At 42.5% G+C, this 27,849-nt stretch overlaps 1 protein-coding gene across 12 annotated transcripts in view; it reads right to left on the bottom strand.

The window, feature by feature from the left end:
* Positions 1 to 27,849, bottom strand: part of MAP4K4 (mitogen-activated protein kinase kinase kinase kinase 4) — a 166,484-nt gene that overhangs the window by 15,776 nt on the left and 122,859 nt on the right. The window contains exons 13-27 of one of the 12 annotated variants that reach the window (XM_030471801.2): positions 23,966 to 24,127; positions 21,769 to 21,855; positions 20,856 to 21,086; positions 17,565 to 17,726; positions 15,280 to 15,510; positions 14,246 to 14,352; positions 13,142 to 13,293; positions 12,342 to 12,439; positions 11,995 to 12,003; positions 10,864 to 11,039; positions 10,334 to 10,454; positions 8,966 to 9,157; positions 6,448 to 6,565; positions 6,007 to 6,177; positions 2,058 to 2,201 (exon numbers count right to left, since the gene is read on the bottom strand). In XM_030471801.2, the coding sequence (XP_030327661.1) occupies positions 2,058 to 2,201; positions 6,007 to 6,177; positions 6,448 to 6,565; positions 8,966 to 9,157; positions 10,334 to 10,454; positions 10,864 to 11,039; positions 11,995 to 12,003; positions 12,342 to 12,439; positions 13,142 to 13,293; positions 14,246 to 14,352; positions 15,280 to 15,510; positions 17,565 to 17,726; positions 20,856 to 21,086; positions 21,769 to 21,855; positions 23,966 to 24,127 (2,161 nt within the window). The remainder of the gene's footprint in view (positions 1 to 2,057; positions 2,202 to 6,006; positions 6,178 to 6,447; positions 6,566 to 8,965; positions 9,158 to 10,333; positions 10,455 to 10,863; positions 11,040 to 11,994; positions 12,004 to 12,341; positions 12,440 to 13,141; positions 13,294 to 14,245; positions 14,353 to 15,279; positions 15,511 to 17,564; positions 17,727 to 20,855; positions 21,087 to 21,768; positions 21,856 to 23,965; positions 24,128 to 27,849) is intronic. The other 11 variants (XM_030471811.2, XM_030471819.2, XM_030471845.2 and 8 more) reach the window with 11 other exon arrangements.

Genomic DNA, 27,849 nt, shown 5'->3' with positions numbered 1-27,849 from the left:
ATATTAAAAACAATTTTATGTGACCATCCCCTCAAATTCCTAACACACTGAAACTTCTTTGTACCATGTGGTGACACCTTTCAAAACTCACCACCGTCAGCACGTCACTCCCCAAAAAACCTATACAGCTGAGTGCACGGTAGGGAGCTGAACACCGCTCCCAGAGAAGCAGTAGCAGTCCTGGGACAAAGCTCAGAGGTAGCTCCATAACCAGCCTGCCAGAATAGAATATCTGCAGAAATACAACCTCACTTCAGGGTTCCCAGTTTGCCTGAAGAGGTGGAGCAACTCATTGCAAATAAAAAGTCACCAAAGGAAATCCAGCATGAGGGAAGCTTCAATTAAGAACTGCAGTGCAGAAGCCAAAAGAGGGATATAAAGGGGAGCCTGGGCATAACAGCATGACAGTTTCACCAAGTATGCTCCCCCAGCCCTGCCTCTTGGTGGGCTGGGATGCCTCTTTTCTGCCTTGTACTCCAGTAACCTCCTATGAAACCCAGGAAACGGAGCAGAGATCAAGGCATAATCCAGCCAAAGATCAGCTGATTCTTAACGGTTCATGTAGTGTGTCTCCATAGAGAAAGCAATAGTTTTGAAGGAAGCAAAGAAAATGGATGTGTCAGGGTACTCGGATTGTGACTGACACAAACGTAAATAAACCTAAAACAACTGAATCAAGATTGAACCACAGATGCTTGTCTGCATAGGGTATGCTTCAAACCAACAGATTTTACACAAGTTGGATTATACAATATTTTTGTTTACAAGGTCTACTATAGAATAAACTGTATCAAATGGTGCTTTACAAAAAGCTTACATTTTAACATACAGCAATAAACATTAAAAGGACACACATCAGGTTGTGGGGGTTTTTTTAATCCCTCTTGATTCATCCTTTCTTTTTAAAGATTTCACAGCATAACAGTAGCTGAGAATGCAGCAAGCAACGAACCAATAAAGTACAGTTGTTCTAGACAGAAATGAAGCCCTCTGTTGACAATACCAGCACGGGCACAGTTCTTTGAACCTGCAGTAGCATAATACCACTAATGCATTAAATTGCATTAAATTTTCTAGGTGTGTATCCTTTTGCACAAGGGAGACCTGGAGAGCTCCTCCACTGGAGTCAGAGGAGTTCTGGAGCCTCAACAAAATTTTGGGTGGCTCTGAACAACACCACAGGGGCCACTTTGAGAAACCTCATTTAACATTCTCTCCCTGTCAAACACACGCAGCATAGCAAAGGCTGATTTCACAAACAATCCAAAACAAAAGGAAGGCAAATGGCTGAATGACACCTGTGAAGAAAGATTAACAGCGTACCACATCAGGTTGCTTAACAGCAGGATAATCTTATGCAATAAAACTCTGGAGCCAAAGAGTCTGGAACCTCCAGCTTCATAAAACACATTTTTCCATCAGTGCACACAAACAATCACCATCACCCTTCATCTCCCGTTGCTTTGCCATCTGCAGTTGCACCCAGTGAGAGTAAAGCCAAACGCTGCACCGATCTGCCTTCTCACACTGGTAATTTCCATATCACCTACACTATGTACTCCTCCCTCATCAACACACACACACACTCACTGCACACCATTCCTATTTCCTGACTTCATGAAAGCATTTCCCCCCTACAGATTTTAACACACAAGATGTCTTTAAACCCAAGTGGCAAATCATGTTTTGGTTAGAAAGAGGTCAGGTTGAAAGTAATCATGACAGAGAGAAAGAACGTCATTTTTACAAACTTCACAAAGCGGTAACTTACAGCTCCCAAACACTGAATAAACTAAGCTGGATGTTTCCCCCAAACCCATGCAGGACTTTTAAAGGCCACTCCACAGGAGGAATAACAGGGGGAAAGCAGGCACAGGGTGTTGTGTGGAAAATGATTCACTTGCAGAAACAAACTGTAGACTCAGAGAGGTGAAATGATGGAAAACCCACTGACTTCAACTTCAGGACTTCCCTCTCAACACACAGGCTGCCAAGAAAAGCTTTCTGCCATGCCATACTAGATGGGGGGAAAAATCATCTTGAACAGTTAACCTTACCAGAAATTGTCACCAAGACATTCAGCCCTTCAAGTACATCCATTTGCTGGAATCTTCTTCGATTGATGAGCGGATAAACCTTCCCCTGACCACTTCTGTCTAGCAGCATCAGACCACTTTCAGTGCCCACTAACAAGTTCACTCCTAGAAGAAACAAAACCAAAGATCCAAGTTAGTAGGCAGATTTTCCACATATTCTGACGAACTAATGCTTGGTATAGCAACTGTCTTGTTTCAAGCAGGTCTAACCACAATGCTGGTTGGGTCTCAGCTGCCTGCAGCCTTCAAGATCTCATGATGTAGAGGCTTTCTACATTACCTGCCTGTAGTGACTACTGACACCAAATTGCAGTGTACAAGAGAGTAAGAGCTATCTGGAGCACCAGTTCCCAAACAAAAAGGCACATTAATGTTGGAGGAGGGGGCAAAGCACAAAGTGGTACCCAAGCTCATGTATTCCGAAGATGTATTAACTGCCAGTAAGGGGGTTGGTAACAGGAGGCTCTTGACAAGAATCTTGCAAAAAAGCAGTGGTAGGTGCTTGGTCCCCCACTGGAGAAACAGACTGTAGCCGAGCATGAGACTGAGAAAGTCCTTGATCGGAGTAAACATTACTTAGCAAGAACTAAAAACATCAGTATGTTATCAGCACTGCTTCCAGACTAAAGTCGAAAAAACCACAGCACTGCATCAGCTACTAAAGAGGAGAAAAATGACTGCTACTGCTGAACCCAGGACACCCTCCTGTAAAACGATAGACCCAGGGTTGGTCCTCAGCTTCCCAACAACCTTTTCCATCTGAATGTTATAACTAGAGGAGTTACACTAATCTTGTGTTTCCACAGATTGCTCCTAAAGGTCAAGCAATCGCAGATGAGAAAAGTCAGTAGGCCTGTTTCTTTATACAAAGGTCCGAACATGCAATGGAACACTTTCCAAGAGTCCACAACACCTTAGTATTTAAAATCAATTTAATATTTATTTTTTTTTTAGAAATAAATATATGAGTGTATATGTATGAGAATAGATTTTAAAAGTCTGTTAATATATTATCACTCTTAAATTTCTTAACTATTTATTTGCAATATTGTTTCAGTCCAGGAGCTCACAAATTGTGCTGACAGGTCAGATATAGGGAATGGAAATAAAAGCAATTGCATGACTTGCTTTATTAAACTCCTGTGTTGCAATCACAATGTAAAACTTGTCATCCTTAAGCATAAGTGGCAGCCAGAAGAAGGTAATGATGGGGAAGGGGCCTCACCTGCAGGCGCTAGTGCACTCTGAAAAGCCTCTGGTTGGACAAAAAACCAGATGTAGTCTATGGAGAGGTTGGAAACGATCATACCTCTTCCTTTTCCTCTCTCTCGCCTTTTCACTAAGGAAACTTCAGCAGCCCCAGCAGTCCCCAGAAACCATCACATCTCTTTGCTCAGATTTGCTGCTCTGCTTCTCCTCTGCCTCCTCCAGGCAGGAGAGCACATGGATGCTGGCAGGCACAGCACCTGCCTTGGGAGAGGTCCGGCCACCCCTCCCAGGCTCTCCTTCAGCTGCGGGCACCTCCTCCATCCCCCTTCCTGCCCTCCTCCTGCCTCTGCACCTCGCACTGGGCCAGCACTTGCTGGATCCCACCCCACAGCCCCCAGGGCCATTTCACACCTGCTGTCTCCCTTAATGGGAGACATCCTTAAACTGGGAAGCAGTGGAAGGAAGCAGGGAGAGCAAGGCACAGAGTTAGGGTTCAACACAGGCTGCAGCATCACCAAACCAGCCAAGGAAGTGCCCAGCAGTTGGTCTCATTCCTGCAGCTCCAGGATCCACTGACTGAAGTTGTAATTCAGCTTCAACAAGTATTTTTTCCATCATGGCCTACAATTCAAGGCAAGCCACATGCAGACTGTTTCCTCAGGGTCCCTTCCCCTCTTTGCACATCAGGGCTCAATCGGTCTCACCTCCGCCCTCATCTCTTCCTCTGCTGCCTTTGTGGTGCAGCTGTTTCTGCTTCAAGTTTACATGTGCACCCGTCCACGACCCCTCCCTTAGCTATATGCATTTTGAGATTAAACTAATGAGGTACTATGCTGGCGGCAAGCAGCGCAGGCACTGTGGCTGTTCATGGCCAGCAGAGCTCTTCTGCCACCACCCTACAATTAGCCAGTTCCGGTTCTTCAAACAAACGGAAATGCTTCCTGAAAAAGTATGGGCTCTCTATGGAGGCTGGGTGTACAAATCTACTCTACTGCATCCATGACATTGACTTTCACCACCCAGAACTAGAAGAAACAGCATCACAGACCTAATGCAATCAGCAACCTGCCAGATACTATGGCATTACCACTTGTAAGGCCAAGGCAAAACGAAGGAAAGCAAGTCCCCCTCTTTTTGAATAAGAAATATCACCATTAAATGCCTTAATTTACTTAGGGGTAAAGGAACCTAAACCTTATCAAGAAATAAGCATGTGTACCAGCTTCCATCACCATCAGTTTGGCCTTAAATGTTCAACAAGGAAATTCTTTATTACAGCTGTAAAACACCTCTAGGATTTTGCACCTGTACTTTAAATCACTGTAACAGTCAGATACATAGATGAAAGAAATATAAAACCATTAACACGAATTGCTACTGGCAAAACAAGGCAGATCAGAGAAATTATGAGTCATCTTTACTGATCCCATATGATTTCTCTTTGCCTTCTCCCTCTCTCAGCCTGAAAGTTTACATTTGCACAAGTCTTGATTTTATCAGAGAATTATTCATATGAATACAGGCAGAAATAGCATTAGGCTAAAAATTCTTACCAGTGAATTCTGGAAATAAAGGCAACAGCAAATAGGAAGATAAGGTGTTGGGAGAGTCATTTAATTGACATGGCTTTGCAGGCAAGAAGGACAGGGCAACAGTACTCTTCTGAGAAACAAGAAATACTGGAAATAACCCCAAAAGAGAACTAAAGCCTCCGAAAGAGCTGTGAAAATGCAGACAAGAGCAGTGCACTGTGTTACCTATGCAATCATCATGTGACTCAGGGGAATGGCCAACTCTCTTCTTCATAGTTTTTAAGATGACACGCATGTGCATTTATAGCCTGTTAAGTTTCGGTATACTAGATAAATATGTACGTAATATATACAGCATTGTCTATTAATATCTAGATAATGAAAAAACGATCAGGTGGCCCCAGGGGTTCTGGCCAAGAAAGAAATGACACAGCAGAGAAAACCTTTCGCTGGGTGTTGCAGCAGTGATTCCACACTGTAGCAGGCAACAAGCACTGCTCTAAGACTTTCACCCACATAGGATCCTAACTGTCTGACACTGACATAAATTATCCCTTGTGACAAGAAGGTCAGACACACTTGGCCAGCTGACACCCCATGCCCAGCTTCTCCCTGCACTAACCACTCTTAACGAAACTAAGCCAAAGCCTCACACTGGAAAATTACACTCCTACCCTTCTCTCTCCCTGCTTCCTTCCTACATAAACTGATGACTGAAGTGGAAAGTCATCTTATGAAACACATCTTAATAAAGCTCTGCAACAATACATTAGCGAGAGGCTCAAAAAGATGATTATTTTTCAAAAGAAATACCCGTGAGCACAAGGTGTACAATGCAAGGATGACTACAAGCTCCCAAAAGCTGCAAGAGATGTACTAGGAAGGGTTAGAGAGAGCTGAAAAGGACATCATGATCAGCTGAATGAAGTCTAAATTGTGCCATCAGAAGCGTATATACAGCAGCAGGAAATTATAGCAAAGTAGAAGCAACATACTGTGAAAAACATAATAATAAGCAGCTCCTGCAACAAAAAGAGGTGAACAAGCATTGTGTAAATGCAGAGAAACAGCTAAGGTTTCGGAGATACATTCTCAAAGCCTGTAAGCTCATACTGGCACGTCTGCACTTCAGAAGTGCAGGAGGCAAGGGAGGAACAGGTTTGCATTACCCCATAAGGCAGCACACAGTATCTCAGAATTGAATCTCTTCTTGTATTTGCGAATCTCTGGGGTATCACTCTGTGGCCGTGTATTCGTGGGATTCACATTGACAACTGATCCTTTCCGCGTAGGGTCTTGCCTTATTGCCTCTGATCTCATTGCTTCACTAGAAAATCCTACTGGAAAAAAAGAAAAGTAAAGCGCATGTAATACCGGTCAAGTGCTAAATTCTGGCCATATACTCTTTATGCCATACTACCCAAATCAGTAACTGAGAATACTGAGCAAGTCTTTCTTTTTGTAAGAAATGTAAATGGAAAAAGAAATAAAACTATGCACTCCATTGCAAATGAAATAAAAAGCATGATGGTAACATTCGTAAGTATGTTAAAGAGCCACTGAAGTCACTGAACCCTTTTTCAATTGTCGTCTCCAGCTACTTTACTTACCCACAGAAGTCACGGTTGTCCCACTAGATGGAGAAATCTGTAGTAATCTGGGGTCTATAAAAGGTGTAAAGGAGGAGGAAGATTTGTGTTTCTGGAGTGTGTTACTAGCGGACTGAGTCTGCAATGTAAATTTCAACTTTATTAATATTAATGACAATAAAAAGCACGGATAACAACAACCAACATTTTTAAGTCACTACAGAATTATGCTACAGAGCCTCCCCAAGCTTTTATACTTCCTTTATAGATACACAAAGCACTGCAGGCACCACACCTGAACTAGACACATATGCACACTGCACGTTACAGCGAAATGCAATTAGCTAAATCGACGTCCCTGTCACCTCAGCTGATAGTGAAGATTTTTAGGACTGGCCACTACAATCAGGCACAAAGCGAGGGAATGTCTCCTTTTTAAAAAATCTGCTTAAATGTATGTATACTATCTGATCTGCAAGCTGTCCACTACCTATGACTTCTGAATTTATGAAGCATCTCCTAAAGCGAGCTAGTTTAATAAATTATGAAGTTTGATCTCTTGGCTTGTGCAACAAAGTCAAAACCATCTAGGATCAAGCGTTCACTTCTACGATGGATTATGTTTCTTTCAATGTCCACTACCATTCTTTCTCCCTATTTTGTTTAACCTGAGCCTCTTGCCAGAAAGCTGCAGCAGGTTCTTCCACCTTTATTTGACAAAGCAACATATTAAACCTGTATCGAACAAAGGGGCTCATTAGTGTGGAAGGTGTAGCAAACGGTGACATGAAGCTATGAATATGTAGTAGATAAAATCACTGGTGCTTGCTGAGTTATGTGGTCTAAACATGAAAAAACATAAAGAAAGGAAGAAGACAAGTGAAACAATGGACTGTTAAAAGTGGAAATGGAACAACTTTAAAACCCTTGCCAGTTTAGTATTATAGTGACAACACTGCATACTGAAGCAGAATGGGGCAAGTGAAAAAAAAAAAGTATATATGTAAAGGGCGTGCATGTGGGTAAGTTATATCAAGCAGTACTGAGATTTTGCTCAGCTTTATGCAAACACAGAGACACTTCTTTATCATCAACTAATCTTCCACCTCTGACTTTTCTAAAGACTCTACTCTGCAGAAAAAATAGCAATGGGTCTTAGAAGTATATCACTCCCCTGCACAGCTCAATACCAAAAGGCTCCTTCGCCCCCAGCCACTGCCACAGCCTCCACTTCCCAAGCTGAGTTAACTGAACCCTGCTTATTTATTGCTTAGATCAAAGTAATGAGCAATCATACCTCCGGATCAATCAACTGATCTCTATAACCTACAAGAGCGTGCTTTTAGAAAGATCAAAGACCAATGAAGCGTAACTGAAAATTAATATTATGCTAACCAAATTTCCAGGAGGAAACCCTCCCACCCACCCTACTGCTATGTGGTTCAGAAGTCTTTTTGATCCTGTGGTGAACACGTGCATTGCCATCAGCCTACCCAGCTCACCGCAACCTTCCCTCGTCATAGCACTTGCACGCCTACGTGGCAGTACAGCTCTACCCTGAGAAGCAGCAGCTTATTTTCACCAAGTTTTGCTCCCCCTGTACCACCCCTGCTTGCACACAGAAAGAAGTTCTACCCAAAAGCCAAGCTGGCCACCCAGGTGGGAGTGGAATCACCACGTCAAGCTCCTCACTTCTTGCTAAGGTTGGTAAGGGGTGAATGATGCCCATCATTCACATGTGTGCATCTCCTCTGCTGAAGGGGTTATGCACATGTGAAGGACCGGGCTTGCCCACCAGCACTTGGTAAGGGAAGGCACCATTCCAGGATCAGCCCAGGACAGCAAGAGGGAGCTTCCCTTGCAGCAAAGCCTTGCTTCTCCACCTGGACACAAGCAGCACTGGTGGAGAACAGTCATTTTTACACAGCTGCTTTTCAGAGTACACACATACTTGGAAAAAACACAAAGATTCTCCCCAATTCACTATTCCAAAACAACAATACCCCAGGCTTTTACAACCCTCCCGGGCAACAACCTGATTTGTTCACCCAGCCCATGTGGCAAGCTTTAAAGAGCAAAATCCCTCCACAGCCGCTTCCTCTCCCAAAGGGTGAGTTTCCACAAGCAGCTCCTCATACGTGCGGAGTTACCAGATTAGCCTTTACTGTCAAAGCCAAAATTAACCACTAATTTTTAGGAGGCACACTGCTTGCAATTAGCCTGCTCCCAGAATAAAACAGAATTAAAAATATAATAGTATTGGCTTGGAAATGCAGTAGTCAAGTTTAGTTTAAAACGAACGCCATGCAATTAATGACTGACTAAGAGGAAGCAAAAATAGTAAACTGGCAAGTTTGGCGTGGGACTGCTCTAGAGTTAAGGGCTTCTTACACAGAACTGAAATGTGTTATTTGGGGGGTGGGAACAAAGGTGACAGAAAAAAAAGCAGGGGAGATTGGCTGGAGTTCCTTTGCAAACTAGCTACTAGGCAATGCTGCTATAACCCTACGAAAGCAGCCAGCTGTGGTGTAAGACATACCTCATTAGTAGTTAGCTTGTCCTGGGGTGTCTGTGGGGACATGGTGGGTGTCGGCTGGCTGGAGGATGGGGAGGAGGAGGTGGAGGAAGTGGAGGAGGAATGGCTTTGCTGTAAGAGATCTGGCAAGAGGTGAATGCGACCGGCAAAGCCATTGCTCTCATGATGGCTGGCACGCTTTTTGTCAACTGTACTCTGTAGAAAAAACAGGCACACTTGTCTTGCTCAAGTGCTGCTTAAAGGTCTACAGCCCTAACAACCTCTCTCCTTCTCTCCCTCACTTCCTACCTTTTTACATTTAGTTTTTAATTTATTTTTCAAAAATAAGCTGATAATCCATGCCTTGATGCCTGAATGGAAAGGGAAAGTGGGCAGAGCTACTAGAATTCAGCAAATTCCTACCTCTTCTGGCAGGCAAAAGCTTAGTTCATGTGGCTGACTTGCACAGCCAGTTTTACTAATTAAAAGAAGAGTAACTGTGCCGGGAAGTCTTCCACCACAACACGGACAAGCACATTTTTGGGGGTGGAGGGAGGATTTCTTTCCCTATTGTTTTGTTTAAAAATAACTTAAATCCTATACACATATGAGCTTGGACTGTCTGGCAAATGCCTTCAGCTAACTATTTAAAACAATAAGCATGAAATCTTAATTTTCAAACCAGAGGGCTCAATTAAGATATTGGCATTCAGTTGTGAAATTCAGAAATGCGATTACTGAGGAAACTCCTATAAGCTAGCACCCTCATTAACACACGAGCTCATTTGAAAGCAGGGAATCATTATCTTTCAGAGGCACAAGAATGCAATATTTTCAGAATCAAAGGCAACAACACAGCACTCTAGCTCTGTCCACATTCTCTGCCTTGCCACCTATTTTGCTTCTCCGCTCCCCCACAGTAACTGTTACATGAATTTGTATGTACTTGTGTGTGTGTATGTTATCTAGGTGTATGCTCTCAGCTACAGGTTCAGAACTACTTAAAAAACCCTTGAATGCTCTCCCCAGCCTCCCTCCCAGCCCCACTCCTGAGAGCTACGTTTGGTTCTATGGTGAAACTAAAGTAAGTTCTTGCTCCAGGTACTTGATCCAAACACCTGAAGCTTTTCTACCCTTCTCTCCCACAGACTTTGAGGTATTCTGCATGGTGCTGCCATGGTGTCACTGGAAAGCATGCAAAACAGAAGCAAGGGGTGAAGGGCTACTCTCCTGTTTGCATGCATCAAACATCTTGCTCATCTGAAATTCACTACAGCTGTGTCTTGATAATACGAACAACAAATATAATGTAGAAACAGCATGGGTGAATGAGCGAGTGGGTTAATGAGCACAGAAAAGGTGCAGCACTGCACAGGGAAGGAAAAGCAATACCTGTCGGACAATTAAGGTGCCCTCCTTAGAAGGAGTCAAGGCAGGTTCACTCTCCACATCGTCATGGACAATCATGGTTTTCACTGACTCTGTTTCACCATTGCTCAGATTCAACGTTGACCTATTTGCCAGACAAGAAATAACTGGAGTGAGATAACAACACTTACGCCCTAGCTTTCACTGCCCTGCACCAAGGCACACTCAAAATTAATTTATATTGTGCCCAGAGTGGAGTATTTACATAACCTGCCTAGGAAAGCTGCTCTATTAAAAAGGAAAAAGAGTCGGGAGTTTGTTAAACACCACGTCTTGCTTTATAAAAAATAAAGGAAGAAGAGGGAAAGACATACTGTACAGAAGCCTACTTTCTGAAAAGATTACCCTCAAGTGTTTGAAAATGTGAACATACTACTATGTCTTGCTCATTGATTGTTCTAAGCTGAAGGAACTAACATACAAGCCATAATACCCAACATCCTTTTCCTTCAACCCCCTAAGAGGGAAATCAGAACACTGTTAGAAGAACTAACACTGCTCGGACATCATCTGGTCCAGAAGTAGATTCATCTGCTCCTTCTTGTTCCATATCATCATCTTCCTCATCTGTTGTCCCTGACTCCTCACTTGAGGATGAATAATCCGTTACTTTATGTGGAGGTCGCACATCCTCTACTGCTCGCAATTCCTTTGCCAATGCAGTTAAATCCTGATGGGAGAGGGAGGGAAAAACTCATGTTGTAAGGAAGAGAGAAGAGTTTGCAAACCAAACCTGCAGAATCAGTGCCCAGTTTGCTCACTTGTTCATTACTGTATTTTCATAACCCAGCAGTATTGTTTCTTTTGATTTACTCATTCTTGATAGTGAGTTACTAAAACTCACTTTCTGATAAATTAAAGCACCAAGAAAGTCAACCTAAGGAGGCCTTGCCGTATTACAGAAAAATGTATATTCTGAATCCTGATTCAGACTTCAGTTTATCCCATGATACCATCTGAAGGACATATACAAGCACCTGGACCCACTCTCACCCAGCGGTTGACTGCCACTTTTAATTTCCCTAAACTCTGCAGCTTAATAGCAACGACCATAAGAAATCCAAGCAGCAAGGCAGCAGAAAGATCCTAAGACTTATTGAGCCACCCAAGGCACAGTCACAGAGAGCTGATCTCCTTGAAACCTTTTGATCCATTTCCAGTCGCATGGATCCACACTTCAGAGTTCACCTGAGAAGACAGGTTCATTAGCACCAGCTCAGTCACACAGAACTGTCAGTGTGAGATATAAGCTGCTTTGCTGTCTGCAGCTTGGAGAGTGGGTAAACCAAGCTGGCAGTCAGTGCAGTCTGCTCTCAATTGTGCAGCTATGCTTTACTTAGTTGAATACAAATTCAGCCAATACTTCACACATTATACTATCCAAAGTGAAAGACCAAGCTCTATGTTTCTTTAAGAAAGCAGCTTTAACTGACAGATTTGGATGCTAGTGCAGTATCACAATGGCAAGAGCAAAAAAGTTTTAAGGAAAGTTGGAAATACTGTGAAAACCCACTGTGATCCCCCAGATACAACTGGACATCGAGCTGTAATCAATTGTAACATCAGCCAGATAAAGAAAATGTCAGAAATCTTTCACAGAAAATAGCACCAGTTTAAGGTCTTACCACTTCTCCCTGCACCATTCAGCCCAGAATTGGCACATTCAGGTCAAAAGCACCATCATTGGTCCAGCCCCGGGAAGGAAGCACAGGATTGAAAGAGAGAAAGAAAAAGATTAGGAAGGAAGAAGACTAGAGAGCAGAAATCAATTCCAGCAGCAGAGCAAATTCTAATGTTTCAAGTACTGTGATGTGTGCAGACAATGGCAGACCCAGGACATGCTGCTAGGCTCACAGATAGAAACTCCAGCTGAAGTTCACCCCCAATGGCACCATGAATGTAAGCTCACACTGTACATTCTGTGAGCCTACCTAAAAGAGAGAGGAGACAAGGGAAAGTGGATGCAACTTACAGCAGGCTTGACAGGTCTGAAGACTTCCTTTTTCTCTTCAGGCTTTTTAGGTGCACTTTCATGACGCTGTGATGGAGAACCCTCTGATTTGGATGATGCTGCATGTGTCAAGACCCCAAAAGGAACACAGAACAAAAAAGATTAAGCAGGAAGCTAAAGTATATTTTCTTACTTCACTTTGAAGTTGGGAAGAGAGATGAGAAAGTGATCAGGCTGTGCCTGACAGGAAGACCTAAGTTTCACTGGTTCACTACTACATTATCCCTGAAGGACTATACAAAAAGCCATCATAAGCTGTGATCTGTATAGGTGCAGCTGGCTTATGACTGAAGCCAAAGTAAACTCTCACACAGTTGTAGATCAAAGAGGGTAACTGGAGTGTAGCCACAAGCTCGAGAACCTGCATCAGCATCCAACATAGTCCAGCTGAGATGTATCCATAGCAGTTTGCACTCCATCAGCCACCACCAAGGTGACCAGCAACACGCATCATGTGCCCTTGCACACATGAGGAAGGGAGCTGTGAGAGCATGGAGACTGGGCTGTTTGTATATAGGAAAATGCAGCAGTGACTGGATGCGAATCAAAAAACAGTGAAACATTTTCACGACGACTTCTGTGCCTACCATCTTCCCCAAGTAAGGACATACAATCAAGGGGAGTACTGGAAGCTAACCCACCTTTGGTACTGCATGCTTAAAGGTCTTTCCCAGTGAGGGTTAACAACCTTCATTATTGAGTGTTTCACAACTTAACAAATTTAGAAACACAGTGTTACAGAGGGTGAGGAAAGGACTTACATCTCATCCGGAACCGCTCTCCAGACCCACTCTGAGAGCCGGGGTGGGAGCCAGGCTGTGAGCCGGAGTTGCTTGAACCTGAAGAACTGCCACTGCCTGGCCTTGGTACGAGCTTCTCCACCCTTTCCCACAGCAGACGAGGCTCTATATTGCTGTGTCATGAAAGGAAAGACACACATTTCAGTTTCAGATCCCATTTCTAAACTCAAATATCACTCTTCCTCAGTGTTTTGCTAATAACTTATCTGAAAGAGCACTTAACACTGAGCTGAGAGCATCAGTGATGCTTCACAACCCAGGCAGTGGATTTCTTCAAAATACCTATCACCTTATTTAGGGTGGAAAGAAAGAAAAAGCTAAGGTGTGTGTAAGCTATTTTTTTTATTTGGAACTGGCTGCCTGCCATTCTTACATATCTAATCTAAAGTGAACCTGAAGTTCTCTCAGCCTGCCTGCAGCAGGTTTAAAATTGGCTCAGAAGTGCCCTGGCCAGCCAAACATATGCCGAAAACGACGTAACTGCCTGTCCCTCTCAGAACACCCTCACCCCTGTGAGCCAGTGCCAGTGAGCCAGTTCCAGGGTGGCCTATTCATGTTGCTCTGCTGAGCTCTGGAGGCAGCCCCTTCCATTCCCTTCCTGACCTCAGACGCTGTGTCACAGCTCCTGGACATTTCTACCCCTCTGAAAGTCTGGTTCTGGCCGAGAGGCCAGAAAGTTTCTGAGATCGTTTCACTTCAGATGTTACAAACACTTTTGCTGCCAGTAATCCCCACTGTACGCCCAAGATGACCTGTTGCATCAAAAGGCAAGATGTTCATGAATGGCCACATTATTTCAGAAATACTAAGGATATTTTGAAATTATTGCTAAAGTTACAGGGCAGGCAACTTGAAGGAGGAGAGGAAAGAAGAAATTCTGCCAGTGTTTGTTGGCACATGTGCTACACGAAGGGAAATTTATATTAATCATGACTGAAAAGGGATTCAAATTCATCTTCCTTTCACGTCCAACGCACAATGCCAAAGGCTCTCTGGAAATGCCTGGCTTCCCATGAGTCTTTTCCTTCCAATTCAAGAAAAGCAATGACATGCTGGCTTACAAACCTCGTGGAGTTTCTTTGACCTGCTTGGTTATTTTGCTGCCCGCTACCCTGCAGCGGAGAATCGCGGCGGGACAGGACTGGTGATCGGGACGTTGTTCTCACAGGGACCTTGGGGAAAAAATTGTTGTGTTAAATCCATGAAGAGGAGGGAGAGAAGAGGAAGATTAAACCTCTCTTGCTACAGAACACATTCTTAAGATTTTAACAACACTTAATTCTAAGTCCAAGCTAACATCACTGACCAAAAGCAATAAACAAACACCCATAAAACCAAGGACCTTAGTTGGAATGCTGTTCAGATTTTGAAGAGATCTCAAAAGTTTAGTCTTAACATTAAGCAGTGTTTAATAGTTACCACATGAACACATACACACCCCACTACCCTCAAACTACTGAGACACTCTAAAAGAATATGGCACTTTGACTGAAGCAGGGGAGGCACAAAGCAATTTGCTGAAACAGCATGAGAATTAGGAGAATAAGCTCAGGGGAACCAAACAAATGCCTAGGAATGGATCAGCAGAAGGCAAAGACTGGTGGGGGGAGCAAGAATATACTCAGAAGCAGCAAATCCCAGTGGATGGGAGGGGGGTTGGGAAAAGGAGAGGAGGAGGAAATATATTGAATGTTTCCTTTTTGTTCAGCTCCATCTCAATTTTAAATATGTGTATGAATCATAGTTTGGGTTGCTAACAGATGAAGAGGAAAATTAACTCTGAGCAATAACCTCAGGGATATTTTAAATTCTTTCCTGAGTATGGTAATGATTTGTTAACTTTGCATAATAAATTGTCTCTGAAATAGCTGCATTCTATAAATAATTGCCAATTTTATATGAAGCTTCAATATTGTACTTAAGGTTGATTATCATTAACCCATTGACTGAACACCTACGTTATGATCTGCCTTCGAAAATACTGTTACCAATGCTGGCACAAGGGCACAGTCTTCCCAGTGCCCAGGGTATCACATCCTTAAGAAAATAATAATTAATAATAAAGAAAAATAGCACACATCTGTCTTTCTACTCCTTACCCTTGGAGGCACCTCGTCACTGTCTGATCTAGCCCAAGCCTTTTGGGTGGGGTCGGGTACCTCCGACTTAGAGTCAGAACTCTGATTTAGCACTTCACTGCGTGAAGGTGGATATGGGTCCTGGGAACGAAGATGGTGATGAGCAAATTTGGGAGAAGGGTCACTGAAGGAATGGGATCGCGAGACAGGGGAAACATTGTTCTTGAGAGATGCCAGATGGGACCACTGTACCTTACAAGAAAACAAAACATAAAACATTCAATGCGCTCAGTTTAACTGGCTTTCCAATTAACACAGAATAAAGGCAGGTGGGGAGGGCATAGACAAATTGGTTATGGCATTAGGTAAGCGTGGGGTGGAATCAATGCATTTAAAAGCAAGGCAAGCGCCCAAAGAACGTAACAGACTGAAAATACAGCACATACGCATTTTTGGTGAGGTACGCTCTCCACATACACATACACTGGTGCCCAGAAGAAAAGGGGACCTAATATCTGCACCCTGAGCCTGAGTCCAAAGGCCACTCAAGACAGAAGTTGCCTTCCATTCCTTGGTCTTCAGTGGGCTTTGGTCAGGTCTCATGGCAGCACTGGTGGGCTGGGAAATTTGAAGCAATATCCAATTGAAGAAATGTACAAAATTAAAGAATGCTGTAAAATGTGCAAACTGACAGACATTTACATTACCTAATAAATTTAGGAACTAGATACAGTTCCAAACTTTTGGACAAAGACCATAACACAAAAGCCTTTATTCCTTTACAGTCATTGAAATATATACAAAAAACCCCATAATATATATTGTATATAGTATATGTATGTACAATGTATATTATACTTACACCATATATGTACCATATACTGTACATATATACATATTTATACGAAAACTAAGAACACATGTACACGAACACGTATTCAGTTACACAGACTAAGAAGGCACAACAGTGACTCCAGAGTTAAAACCCTACTGGGATTTCCACTGAAATCCATATTGACCCTTCAGCCTACTCCCTCCTTGTGCAAAAAACTGTGTTTCAGAGTTAATTTCTGAAACTAAGGAGAAGAAAAGGTCATAACTGAGGAACACACTGTTTTCACACTTCATAATTAAGCAAAACTTTGCCTTCAATCCCAGTTTCAGTAGGCTGGTTGTATTTGTTTTTATGTGATTATTATTTCCTCAATTTTAATACACACAGCTGTTGAGAGCCTGATTATCCTTAATATAAGAGGAAGACCCAGACTTTAAAAGTAACTGGCACAGAGAGCATGAAGATACAAGTCCAATATTTTGAAATAGTCATAGAGGTTTGAATAAAAGCCAGGAATTAATGAGTAAGAGATGAAGTTCTGTCCTGATTTCTCCCACTCTCCCGTCTGTTCAAATTCTCTTGTTGCCTAAAAGAGTTGCAATACCTAGTCACAGTCAGGGACGGGTTTAGCTTGCACCGTCATCAACAGACTTAATTTGGGAAAAGAAAATTCTGCATGGAAACAGAGGAACTGAATGCAGAACTATACAGTTTAATTTAGCATATCTAGATTCCTCTGAATTTATGGGCTGTATCTAAGTTTTACACAAAGGTTGCTTTTTAAATTCATGCTGTAATTCCTACGAAATGCAGATAACAAGATCTGGAGGTTTTTCATTAGAAAACAACAGAACGACAGCAGCCACACAGCTCAGTGGTTTCAACCTCTTTTTGATTTTTCCAGGAGTGGTACAGAGCTCTATTTAGCAACTGTAGGCCTACTGACAATAAACTTGCTTTTCTTAGTCATGTTTTGTAAATCTCTCTGAAGCAGTGCTTATACTATTAAAACCCACTTGTTTAGTTAGCTTTTTCTGCAAGAACTGAAAAAACAAAGCAAGCTTATTTCTTTCCCGAGCACCCTTTTTGGTAGTAAATATTTTGCACAGATCAAACTGAATTGTAAGAGTATACTGCAACTTTTGCCAGTGTTTAGCCCACCATTCTGCTGTTGCACAGATAATAATGAAATGCAATGGTTCTAATCTAGCTCTAATATTATATAAAAAAAAAACCACACAAAAAAACCCCTAAACCCAAACTAAAAAAACCCCACTACCAAACCACAAATCTATCAGTTTATCAATAAGCAAAAATAGACAAAGAGCAAATGTATTGATTAAGCTGCTTTGTGTAACAGTGCTACCCTTTACATAAGATTTTCTAAGTGCCAAGATCTGCAAATCTGAAAGAAACATGTTGGGACTTCTGCATTTCCTCTAGGCTCACCAAGATTTTCTCGGGCACCTACCTGAGGCTCCATTGGCCTCTGCAGGGCAGGCTGAGCAGGTTCTGAGTTTCCATTAGAAAAGGACTCTGATCTTGAAGGCACTGGTGGCTCCAACACTTTGCCCATCTGTTTAGACTGTGCTTCAGGGGAGCCCTGATTAGTTTTTCTAAATCTCTCCTCCACCTAAGCCAAAAGAAATGGAGGTTAAGCCTGGATTCAATAAAACCAACTACAGTAGAAATATGAAGGTGATTACCACTTTTACTTTACCATAAAGAAACCAAACACATTTGGCAGGACTTTTTCCCTACCACTTTAACCGTAACTACAAAAACACCGAGTGAACTATACCAAAGGAATAGGGAAAATCCATACTAGGAAGAGTGGATAGAGCACATAGCAAGATGTGAAGTGATACAATTAAAGACCATTATAAAGCCTCTTTCTGCTTACACTAGTTATTATCCATTAGTATTTTCCTCCAGACAATAAAAAGGATAGATGAAAATAGAAACAACTTTTCAATACAAAAGTGTATTTCCCTTACTGTAGTTACCTGCCTCACTCAACCAATGGTATTTGATATCTGCTTTCTTGTGCTTGTTTCTTTGGCAACACAAGAAGAGATAGGATATGCTTCTCTACCCAGTAATACTGACGGCTGTTCAGTTTCAGATATGAAATGGTAGGGCTGGTCATCCTGTCTCTTATCAGACAGTCCCAACACAACCTCACAGGCTGCAGAGAACAGCCCCAGCAGCTTGTCTCTTGTTCTCAAGGAGGTGTAGAATTGATTGTACATGGACTTTGAGAGTCTGTCAAGAAGACTAAGTTGGAAAGTGCTCAGTCCTCGACAGACCACCAAGTGAGGTCCCCGTGCAGAAACATCACCCCTTCCAAGACTGCAGCATTGTGAACAAAGTGAGAGGTACGAAGAGCAAGAGACTGAGGGAGGCTCCAGGCAGAAAGGAAATATCGTCCTGTTTCCTAAGATGGTCTGTTGCTGGAACCAGGGCAGTGTGCACATTTCTGCCAGGGCAGCTGCCTCTGAGGAACATTAAACTCCCAGCACTTTATCACATCGTCAAAGAAAAACCGTATTAGCAGCTTGGGCTGACTTCATTTGATGAAATTTTGCTCACAATATTTGCTTTAACCCTTGTGCCTGGAGCACAAACCCAGTATTGGGGTGCTTTCCTAATCGATCCCTAGCAGTGATGGTCTGGAGAGACCGGCTGTTCATATAGCTATGTCAGAAGACAAAGGCAAGTTCCCAAGACTCCTCAGCTGGGCTGCTTCACAAACCCAACCTGCCTTTGCTTCACAAAATTTGAGGACAGTTAACAGTTCGCCTGTGGGAACAAGCAGACAAGCTTCTGCCAGGTCTACACAAACTACAGCATGTCTTGGGACAATAATGGAGGCACGCATCTTCACCATACAGTCATTTTCACTACTGTGTTCAACTTCACAGAGCCATCCTTCAAAAAACAGGCCAGACTCCTTGCCATGAATAGAACAAGGAAAAGCCCTAAGTCCTTCTGTCTGAAGGAACAGGCCTTCATGTTGCTAGCTGTAGATGATAGGAGGTTTCTTCCACAAAGCACAGAAACTGCACAAACCACATGTCCTGAGAACCAGGCAAGAAGTGGGAAGAAGATAGTGAGCACATCCCTGCACAGAAACAGGCCCCACTCCAGTCATCTGACTGTTCAAGCTAGAAAATGGCATTAAACCTCACTCCTTGCTCTAAACTCCCTGCTGTTTCCCAGAGCCAATCTTTGAAGTCCTCTTTCTTATATCATCACTGCTACTGCAATGGGGAAAAAAACCAGATACTATGGCTATACTTTTACCACAGTTTTTAAGAAGAATATTACACAGCAATCTCTGGGAAGATCTGACTACTGACACAATATTTCTGCACCTTCACTTTACTCCTTCTAGCTAGAGCAATCACAAAAGAAAAAGAATATGACAAAAAACAGCTGAATCAGTAATTCTGCTGAAGGATGTAACACTTTGACTATTCAGGAGTTTCTCTCCTTTTCAACTCTGAAACAAAAATGGGAGACAAGGAGTAAATACAGTTCTGCATCCCTCCGAAGCCAGCCTTCAGGCTAGACAGGAGCACTGGACTGGCACTGTGCTTTCACTGAGGTGGGCCAGGAATGCGCAACAAGGACAGGAAGGCTGGTTCCATGGCTGTACCGCCACATACCAGACAAGTCCGAACTTCTTCCGAGAGAGAGAGAGACGTACCAGATACTTCAACCACCAAGCAGAATGGATGAGATAGCATAAACATGGTTTTTGAAGAACTTGGACAACAGTATCTACAAGAAAATGAGCTTGTGTTCACCAAGCCCAAACAGCAATACTTCAAAGGCAATGAAGTGCTACTGGACAAAGGTGGACTGAAAGCTATTTTATCATGTTCAACAGCCCCAAGGATTTTTTTTGTTCTTGTTCCAAAATGTATTTACCTAGTTCCCACATGCTAGTGACGAATGCCATTAAGAGCTCTGACCAGTATTGCCCAGTCTGGCGGTTTGTGGGTAGTATGGTGCTCAAGGGAAACGTACGAATAAGACCACTGAAAGAGAGCCAAGTATGCATCAAAGAGGCAATTATGTGCTTAGCAAAGCTACCCGTGGACCAATGAAGACAGGACACCACTCATTGAAACAAACAGTACTCTGATGATCTCAGATCGACTTGTTAGTGCCCAAAGTCCAAGAAGGCAACACCACTGAGTTTCATAAAAGCAGGGAGTGATCTCAGAAGAGAATACTTAACATTTCAAAATTAAACTAATGAAATTCAGGTTTGTGTTCATGAGAAGGAAATTTCCAAGAGCATGAACTAAAGCACCAAATGTGTAAACAGGTACTGTGCGCAAGCATCCCTCATAGGTTCGTGCTTTCCAGTTGCCTCCCAATTTCCAATTGTCAGTACTTGCCAGAGACACAGACTGCCACCTGCACCAATGCTTCCTATGAAAACATGTCTGATGAAGTGCACATGGGATTAAACGCCTGATGTGATGCTTTCAAAACTGGGTCCCCTTAGACTGCAGCCTTCCAGTATTTCTTTCCACCCTCAAAACTCTGAACTCCAATGATCGCAGCAGAAGTACTCAGAAATAGCCCTCAGGTTTGGAAGCGAGGGGGCTACATTTTAAAATACCCTGCCTCTTATGAGTGACGCTTTGGCTTCCAACTGTACTACAGCAGAACTGCAGTCACAATGATGGCAACAGGCAGGGGCAGAGAAGTAGGCAGCAGATTCCTGCCCACAAACAGGACTTACCTCACGCGCTCTTTCAGCAGGCTCATAGTGGGATTTTGGCTCAGGAGTATGATAGCTTTGCTTATTTCTTTCTTGCTGCTGCTGCTGCTGTTGCTGCTGCTGTTGTTGCTGCTGCTGCTGCTGTCGCCTGTGATCATGCTGCAGCGACAGGAGGTAGGCTTGCTCCTGCTGCAACTGGCGCTGGAGTCGCTCCGCCTGTCGGTGTTCCTCCATCTCTCGCCATCTGTATTCCTTTGAAAGAACATGTAATTCAAGACATGACGTTGACCATACGGTAGATGCGTCCCTACCATCCCATTAAAAATGCATCTTTCTGGTTGTTGTTGCCTTTTTTTCTTCTTTTTTTGCTTATATCATTGTTAAAGTATGCCCGAGAGCTAAGTTAGACCAATATGGCATGTGCCTCACACTGGGAAAGTTGAGTGTGTACTGCTAAGCTTGACATGATTGGAGAGTTATGCCAAAACTGATATTTATTAAAGAAAAAAAAAAAGAAAAAAAAAAAAGAAGAGTTATTTATACTAAATCCAGTGTAAAGTTCATAAAACAATGATTTAGACCAACACTAGGCCATTGTATCCTGGGGTGGATTTACATATCATGTGTGCTTTTGATCTGCAACATAAGCACTCTAGTTCTTCACTGAATGCCAAGGTCTGTTCAGAAACTCGACCACCACACCAGAACTGTTCCACTTTAACATAAAGCCTCCTCTTACAACCCAGAAAGCAGTGTGATCATACAGCACTTCTCATATGTGCCTGTCAGCCCACGATGCTAGCATAAACGGCCTTTTAATCAAGCTCCTTTGTTGTCATACTGTCAGTGCAGCTGTGCCCGACTGAGGAAAGCCTAGGACTGGCCGGATAAATGGATCCTATAGCTACTGAACAAAACAGATACAGTGCTTTACCAGTAACATGGCCTGCTCCTGGAGCAGCTGCTGCTGTAGAATTTCCAAGTGCCGCTGCTCCTCTTCTAGCTGTCGCCTGATATACTCCTGTCACATAGAAATTACCCAGCAATAAATTTATTCAAAAGGAATGCATCAGAACCCCCTGGGTGGAACACCACACGCTACTTCCCCAGTTCAGCTTTAACGAGAAACGCACTTCAGGATGGATTAGTGCCTGCAGAACAATTTAGGAAGCCCTGCCTCCTGAGCATTGGCTTTCGGCCCCTTCTGTTCTGAAATTTGCACTCCTGCAAATGTTGCTGGCACGGGCCAGAGCTCGTTTCCATATTTTGGAAGTGGTTTCAAGAAGCAGCAAAATGCACTTGAAGGCTTTGGAAAGTTAAAACACAGCGAGTCTTAACTCAACACAGCCAATACAAAGTCACATGCAAGTTGTATTAAACATTAGTTTGTTGCACTGGTGCGATGAACTGTTAGCAACAGCTAGAGCCAGGCATAGTGTAGGCAGACCTGGAGCAAGCTCCCCGAGAGGGGCTCCGCCAAGTGCAGTTGGGACCTGCCCTGCCATCTCCCCTGCTGCCCTCACCAGAAGCTTCTCCTTAGCAGACACTGCCAGCCTTGCTGAATTATGCAATGGTTATGACACAAACAAACATCCACCAGGAAACAGATATTAGACCAAACCTGAGATCTAGGCATTTCTTCACCTGCAGCCTCAACAGGTCAAGAGGTTTAACCACTGCTTCGCCTGACCCCCTGGAAGAACTCAAACTCTGAAGTACCAAACCCAAGCTGGTAACATCCTATCATGCAATTAATGGAAGTACGTAACATGTGCATGCGCACACACACAAGCACACACACGCACACACACATTTACAGTGTATGCATAAAGAAATTAATGGATCAGTGATACAGTGATGGGAGCTATAGAAAGTCTTGTGACAGACTGATGAGATACACTGTACTGTTGTTACGCACATTGGCTGTGCCATAGTTCGGGTTAACAAAAATTCTAAGAGGGGCATGTCTTTTCTTCTGAAAAATAAACAAATTTGAAAATCCAGAGTGGTTCAGTTTGGCCGCATCAATTAACCATTTGTCATTATTGGCACTGTGCGTAATTAGTATTTCAACAGTTTAAAAAGCAGCTGGGGGAATACCCGGTGTCTGCCCAAAAGCAAATTGCTGCGCTGTAATTACAGATTTTTCCATACATTTATTCCCATTGGTTAGTCTTCTCTCCTTTTGACTCAAAAATTTTTTTGGAATATACACAAACACAATAAAATTCCCCAGTAACACAACCACCAATGATTGAAAATAGAGTTACTTTATATAAGAAAAAAATTAAGGTGTATCAGGCCAAAACCAGCATTCCTGAAGTTAATGAGAAATTTACAATCAGCCTCTACGACAGTAGTCTTGGCCCTTTATTTGGGATCATCATTTTGCAGTACATGCACAGTAATTATTACCCTGATTATCACCCTGATTCAAGTTTTTAAAGGATTTTAAAACATGCAGATTTCATGCATAAATATAGCAGCTGAATTTCACAGTTTAAAAGGTTTCTCACCTGTACTTTCAATGTACTAAAGACACACTGACACGAAGATATACTTGCTGCCTGAACTGGCATACATTATTAGAGCTGATTTTAAATAGAGCAAGAGAGGGAGATTGCATATTTAAGTTTTAGGAAGGAAAACCCTTGGCAGCTCAAAGGTTCCACCTCAAATTCAGAATATTCAGAAGTTTATGACGAGCCTCTGACCAATTCTGGGTGCCAGAAGCTGACACGCAACAGAGCTGCCATTCTCTGGGAGGCCTTCTGAACAGGGGCATGTCCTGCAAGAACCACTGATCCAGCAAGACAAGCCTAGAAACAATTTTCAGCCCCAGTGATGATTTCACCAATTCTGATGGTTTTAGCCAAGCCCAGGGGCACGAGCTGAATTTAGAATGAGGACTGCAACAAGGCTTCTTTTTTGAAGGAATATTGAGGCTGCCAGAATTTTCCATAAAGCCCTATGATCTATGTTAGTGCGTTTGCTGTCAGAGACAACAAAGATGAAAGGGTCAGAGTTAGGCTGCCCAAGATTTAAGATTTAAGCTTACTAATTTTTAAAAAATTATATTAGAATTTAGAAGAAACAAACCTATTACACGTATATCTGTATCATGGACTCACCTGCTCCCTTTCTACTCTCCTTTTTTCCTCCTCTGCTCTTCTTCTCTCTTCCTCTTCCTTACGCCTCCTCTCCATTTCTTCCAGACGTCTTTTTTCCTCCTGTTCTCTCCGCCTTTGCTCACGCTCTTGTTGCCTTCGAGCTTCCCGTTCTCTCCTTTGTTGCTACAAAGGGGAAAAGAAACCACAAAGTTTTACTTTTGTTGTTATCAAAGAAAGAGGTGGGGTTGTTTTCTACTGTGAAGAGAAGGATTTACCAGGACTGGCAAGCTCTGCAACTGAGTGACAAAACAGTATATGCAAGTGTTCCACCAGGAAAGTAACTCATACCCAGCACACGACTATCCCCCTAAAAGCAGCCTCGCTTATTCTTTCTGGTTTCTTTGTGCACACACACAAAGTCACGTACCATATTCCTGACAACTGAGGTGTGGAAGTTCACTGTTGCTCTTCAAGAGAGGCTTATACTGAAATCTCAATCTTTGATCAACTGTTGAACTCAAATCTTAAACAGAGTGACAATTTTCTTGACTTCAACACATTATCTAAATGTTGCCAAAAGGGAATCATCAGTCCCATTGAAAACTGCTAAAACTCAAATGACAACTATCTGAGCTTTTGGTAAGCAGCTTCTCTCTTAACACAATCCATGGTCTGATAAGAATTTGGTGGTGTTGGCCCAACAACCAAGTTCAATTTAATGCACTGCCCAAAACTTTGACTAAGAGAAAAGGCAGGCTGACCAACAGCACCTCAGCCCCTCCCCAAACATCAAAAGCACCTATATGTAAAAGAGGAAAAACAGCTGAGCTAGGTTTTACACTTACACAGATAAGCTTCCATGCATGACCCAAATACCAACTGGTGCTGATAAGTCTGCTCAAGTCTGAAAAGAACCTGGAGAACAGCTCTAGAAACCATGAACTGACTCATTTATGTCTATAGAGCACCACGAATTACTTCGGTGGAGACATTTTAAATGCCCATACAGTCGTGACCAACTCTTCCTGCACTTCTACAGAAACATCCAGTTACTCCACCTACCTCGAAATCCCAGGCAGCCTCCCACAACTGCCTAAGTGTCAAAAGACCCAGCTGTCTCCTGCTCAACCATCTACTGGGAATATTTACTTCCATGATAGGTTTCTATAATATGCTAAAAAATCACAGAATAAATTTAAACAAAAAGAAGCACACTCAAATTTAATCCCAAGAAAATGCAAACCTACATTGGTTATTCCTTTTCCCATTCAGGTTAAGGTTAATACAATCATCAATTTCTGTTGAAGAAAAGCTGCCATAGATTTGTCAGCCTTATGGCACTCCAAGTAGACTTGCAAGAGCACTCAGACTAAGCTTTTATTTGGGTTCACAAATCCAGTTACTAGTGTGCATTTCATAGTTGTGCTCAGCTGAACAAGCAAAGGCCAATCTACACTCCCTGTACTACTTCACAGGATGAGCTTTCTCTGCTTGGCACATTACCCTGCATGACTATGAAGTAACTGAAAGCTCAACAGCCTTTTCCATCTTCTGGAATCAATACTGACATGACACTACAGTGGAAAAGAAACATTGGGCGGAAAAAAGAAAGATGGTTAAGAATTAGTAGTACTTAAATAAAAGAGGCTGCATTCCGATTCTGTTTAACTAGCTGCACCACATTTTCTGTATCTTCTCAGAAACAGCTCCCTTGCTCCTGTGCCTCCTCTCCCAATCAAATCCATCTACCAGCCTTTTCTCTCTTGCTTGAACAAGCTCTCTTCAATGAATGTAGATACAAAAATAGTAAAAGTGCCGCAAGGCAGCTACGACACGCAATGCATTTCATAGGTTTCATTCCTTCATTTCTTAAGCGCCGTAAAAGGATTAAGTAGGCACTTTTATTTCCGAATATACACATCTGTGTCAAACAATTTCTATATTTAAGTCAATATATTCAGGTGCTGCTTGGCTAATCAAGTCTGACAGGCTCTTTGTTTAAGAAAACTAAGATGTGAAGTACAGTAATTCTGTTGCCTTGAAGATGCAAGAGACAGCACACTGCTGGTTAATATGCACATTTATCAACTCTTAACACTTCTTAAACATATGAAGCCTGTCTGTTTAACAATACTGTGATGACATTGTTAAGTGGATATATTGCAGATCTTGGGATGGCATCATTCTCACTATAAGGAAGATGGGCAGAGTTTAGGTCTTTTGGATGAAACAAATTCATCGCTTCTTGAATCAACACAGAAGTATTCAGTATTAATTATATATAACTGAACTTAATATGAGAAAAGTAAGTTACAAATTGACCAAGAGAGCTGATTTCCCACGGCATCATGAAATAAACAAAACCAGTTGTTAAAAGATGAGATTTTTAAGCAAACCTTGAGCCAGATTGCCAGCTCAGCACCGACAGTAAATATTTATTGCCCAGCAAAAGAAATTTAAAAAAAGGATTCTCTGCCACCGATGTGCATTTAAGTGAAATCTCCAAAGCACAAACGTGCTATTGTCTATGTGCCAAAGTACACAGAGAGATGGGATTTCTCAGCATTGCTTTCACCTTCGTGTCAGACACCGTCTTAGCCCCTCACCAAGCAGGTGGGAACAGAGGCACTTGGCATTACAGAAGCCTGCACAGACATCCCATACAATCCACTTATCCGAGCCCCAGCCAAAAGAGAAAGGTTTCACTTCCTCTGTGCTTTGGAACCTGAGCATTGAACTAGTGGCTGCTAACAAAGTGGAATTTACCTTTAACAAGCCCAGGGAAAGGAAACCTACAAGCATCTCTTGGGTCCTTGTCTACATCTTGTCAAAGCAATGGCAAAACTGGTAGATGACAAGCTGACATTGACCCAAGCCGGCTTTAGAAGCAGCCCTTTAGCTGACTTCCTACCATCCTTCTGCTGGCACAAGGTTGCGTTCCTGACTGCTTTAGCAAGTCTTCCACAAGGACACACCAAAGCTCTGGTCACCATGTTCCTTAGGCTTGCCCAAAGGAGGGGAACGGGACAGGGAAAACCATTAGTTAAAACAAACGTCAATTCTGTTTGTAAAACCTGGGCTTCTGAATTTAGTAAGTGTGATTGTTAGATATTACAATTTTTATCATACACTACAAAAAAGGCCTGACATAAAACACTGTTGCCCAATACACAGCGGGTATGGATCTAGATTCACTGAAATCATGGATGCATATCCACATTTTCTTTTGTTGGATCTGGTATTACCAATTTTCTTTCACATGTCAGATGAAAAGCTTATTTTCAAGGAGCTAACTGTTAACCAGAAGGTGAGGGCAAGAACTCTTCAAAGAAATTTCAGAGCTGCCAAAACAGAATTTTGACGGAGCCCACACTGCTTCAAACTACTGCATTTCACAAAACGGTCATTTACTACGCCAACAACCAAAAACCCATACAGAAAATACAGTGTCAATACACTGGCTCCTTGTCTTTGTTTTAGGGCGCATTAATGATGATCTCATAATGGAATCCAACATCTCCACCTGGAAGACCATGCAGCAGAGCATGATTTACCAGGAGGGGGCAATGCAACTACACATGCAGTTGGTGTATACCAACGAATTCAGGACCTTGTTCATACAGTGAAATGCTGAAGATAAATATAGATCCTCTAATTTTATATTAATAAAATTTTATTACTCTATTTTATATCCAGATGAAGGTTGATAAATACATATATTAATTATTTCTTTCACAAAGAATTAGGTAACCTGGTAGCAGCTTATGAAGAGGATTGGAAAGATTAATAAAGAGACTTTTGCTTTGCCCACACTAGAGATAAACCAGAAGCAGAACTTCTTACTCAGTACCAATCCAAACTGCAAGCAATTCAAATGAAGTAGATATGAATAATCCCCCTTTCTG

The sequence above is a fragment of the Strigops habroptila genome, chromosome 2, assembly GCF_004027225.2.
Source record: "Strigops habroptila isolate Jane chromosome 2, bStrHab1.2.pri, whole genome shotgun sequence".
NCBI lineage: Eukaryota > Metazoa > Chordata > Aves > Psittaciformes > Psittacidae > Strigops > Strigops habroptila.
The sequence above is the reverse complement of the archived record's forward strand: the minus strand, read 5'-3'. Positions and strand labels throughout refer to the sequence as shown.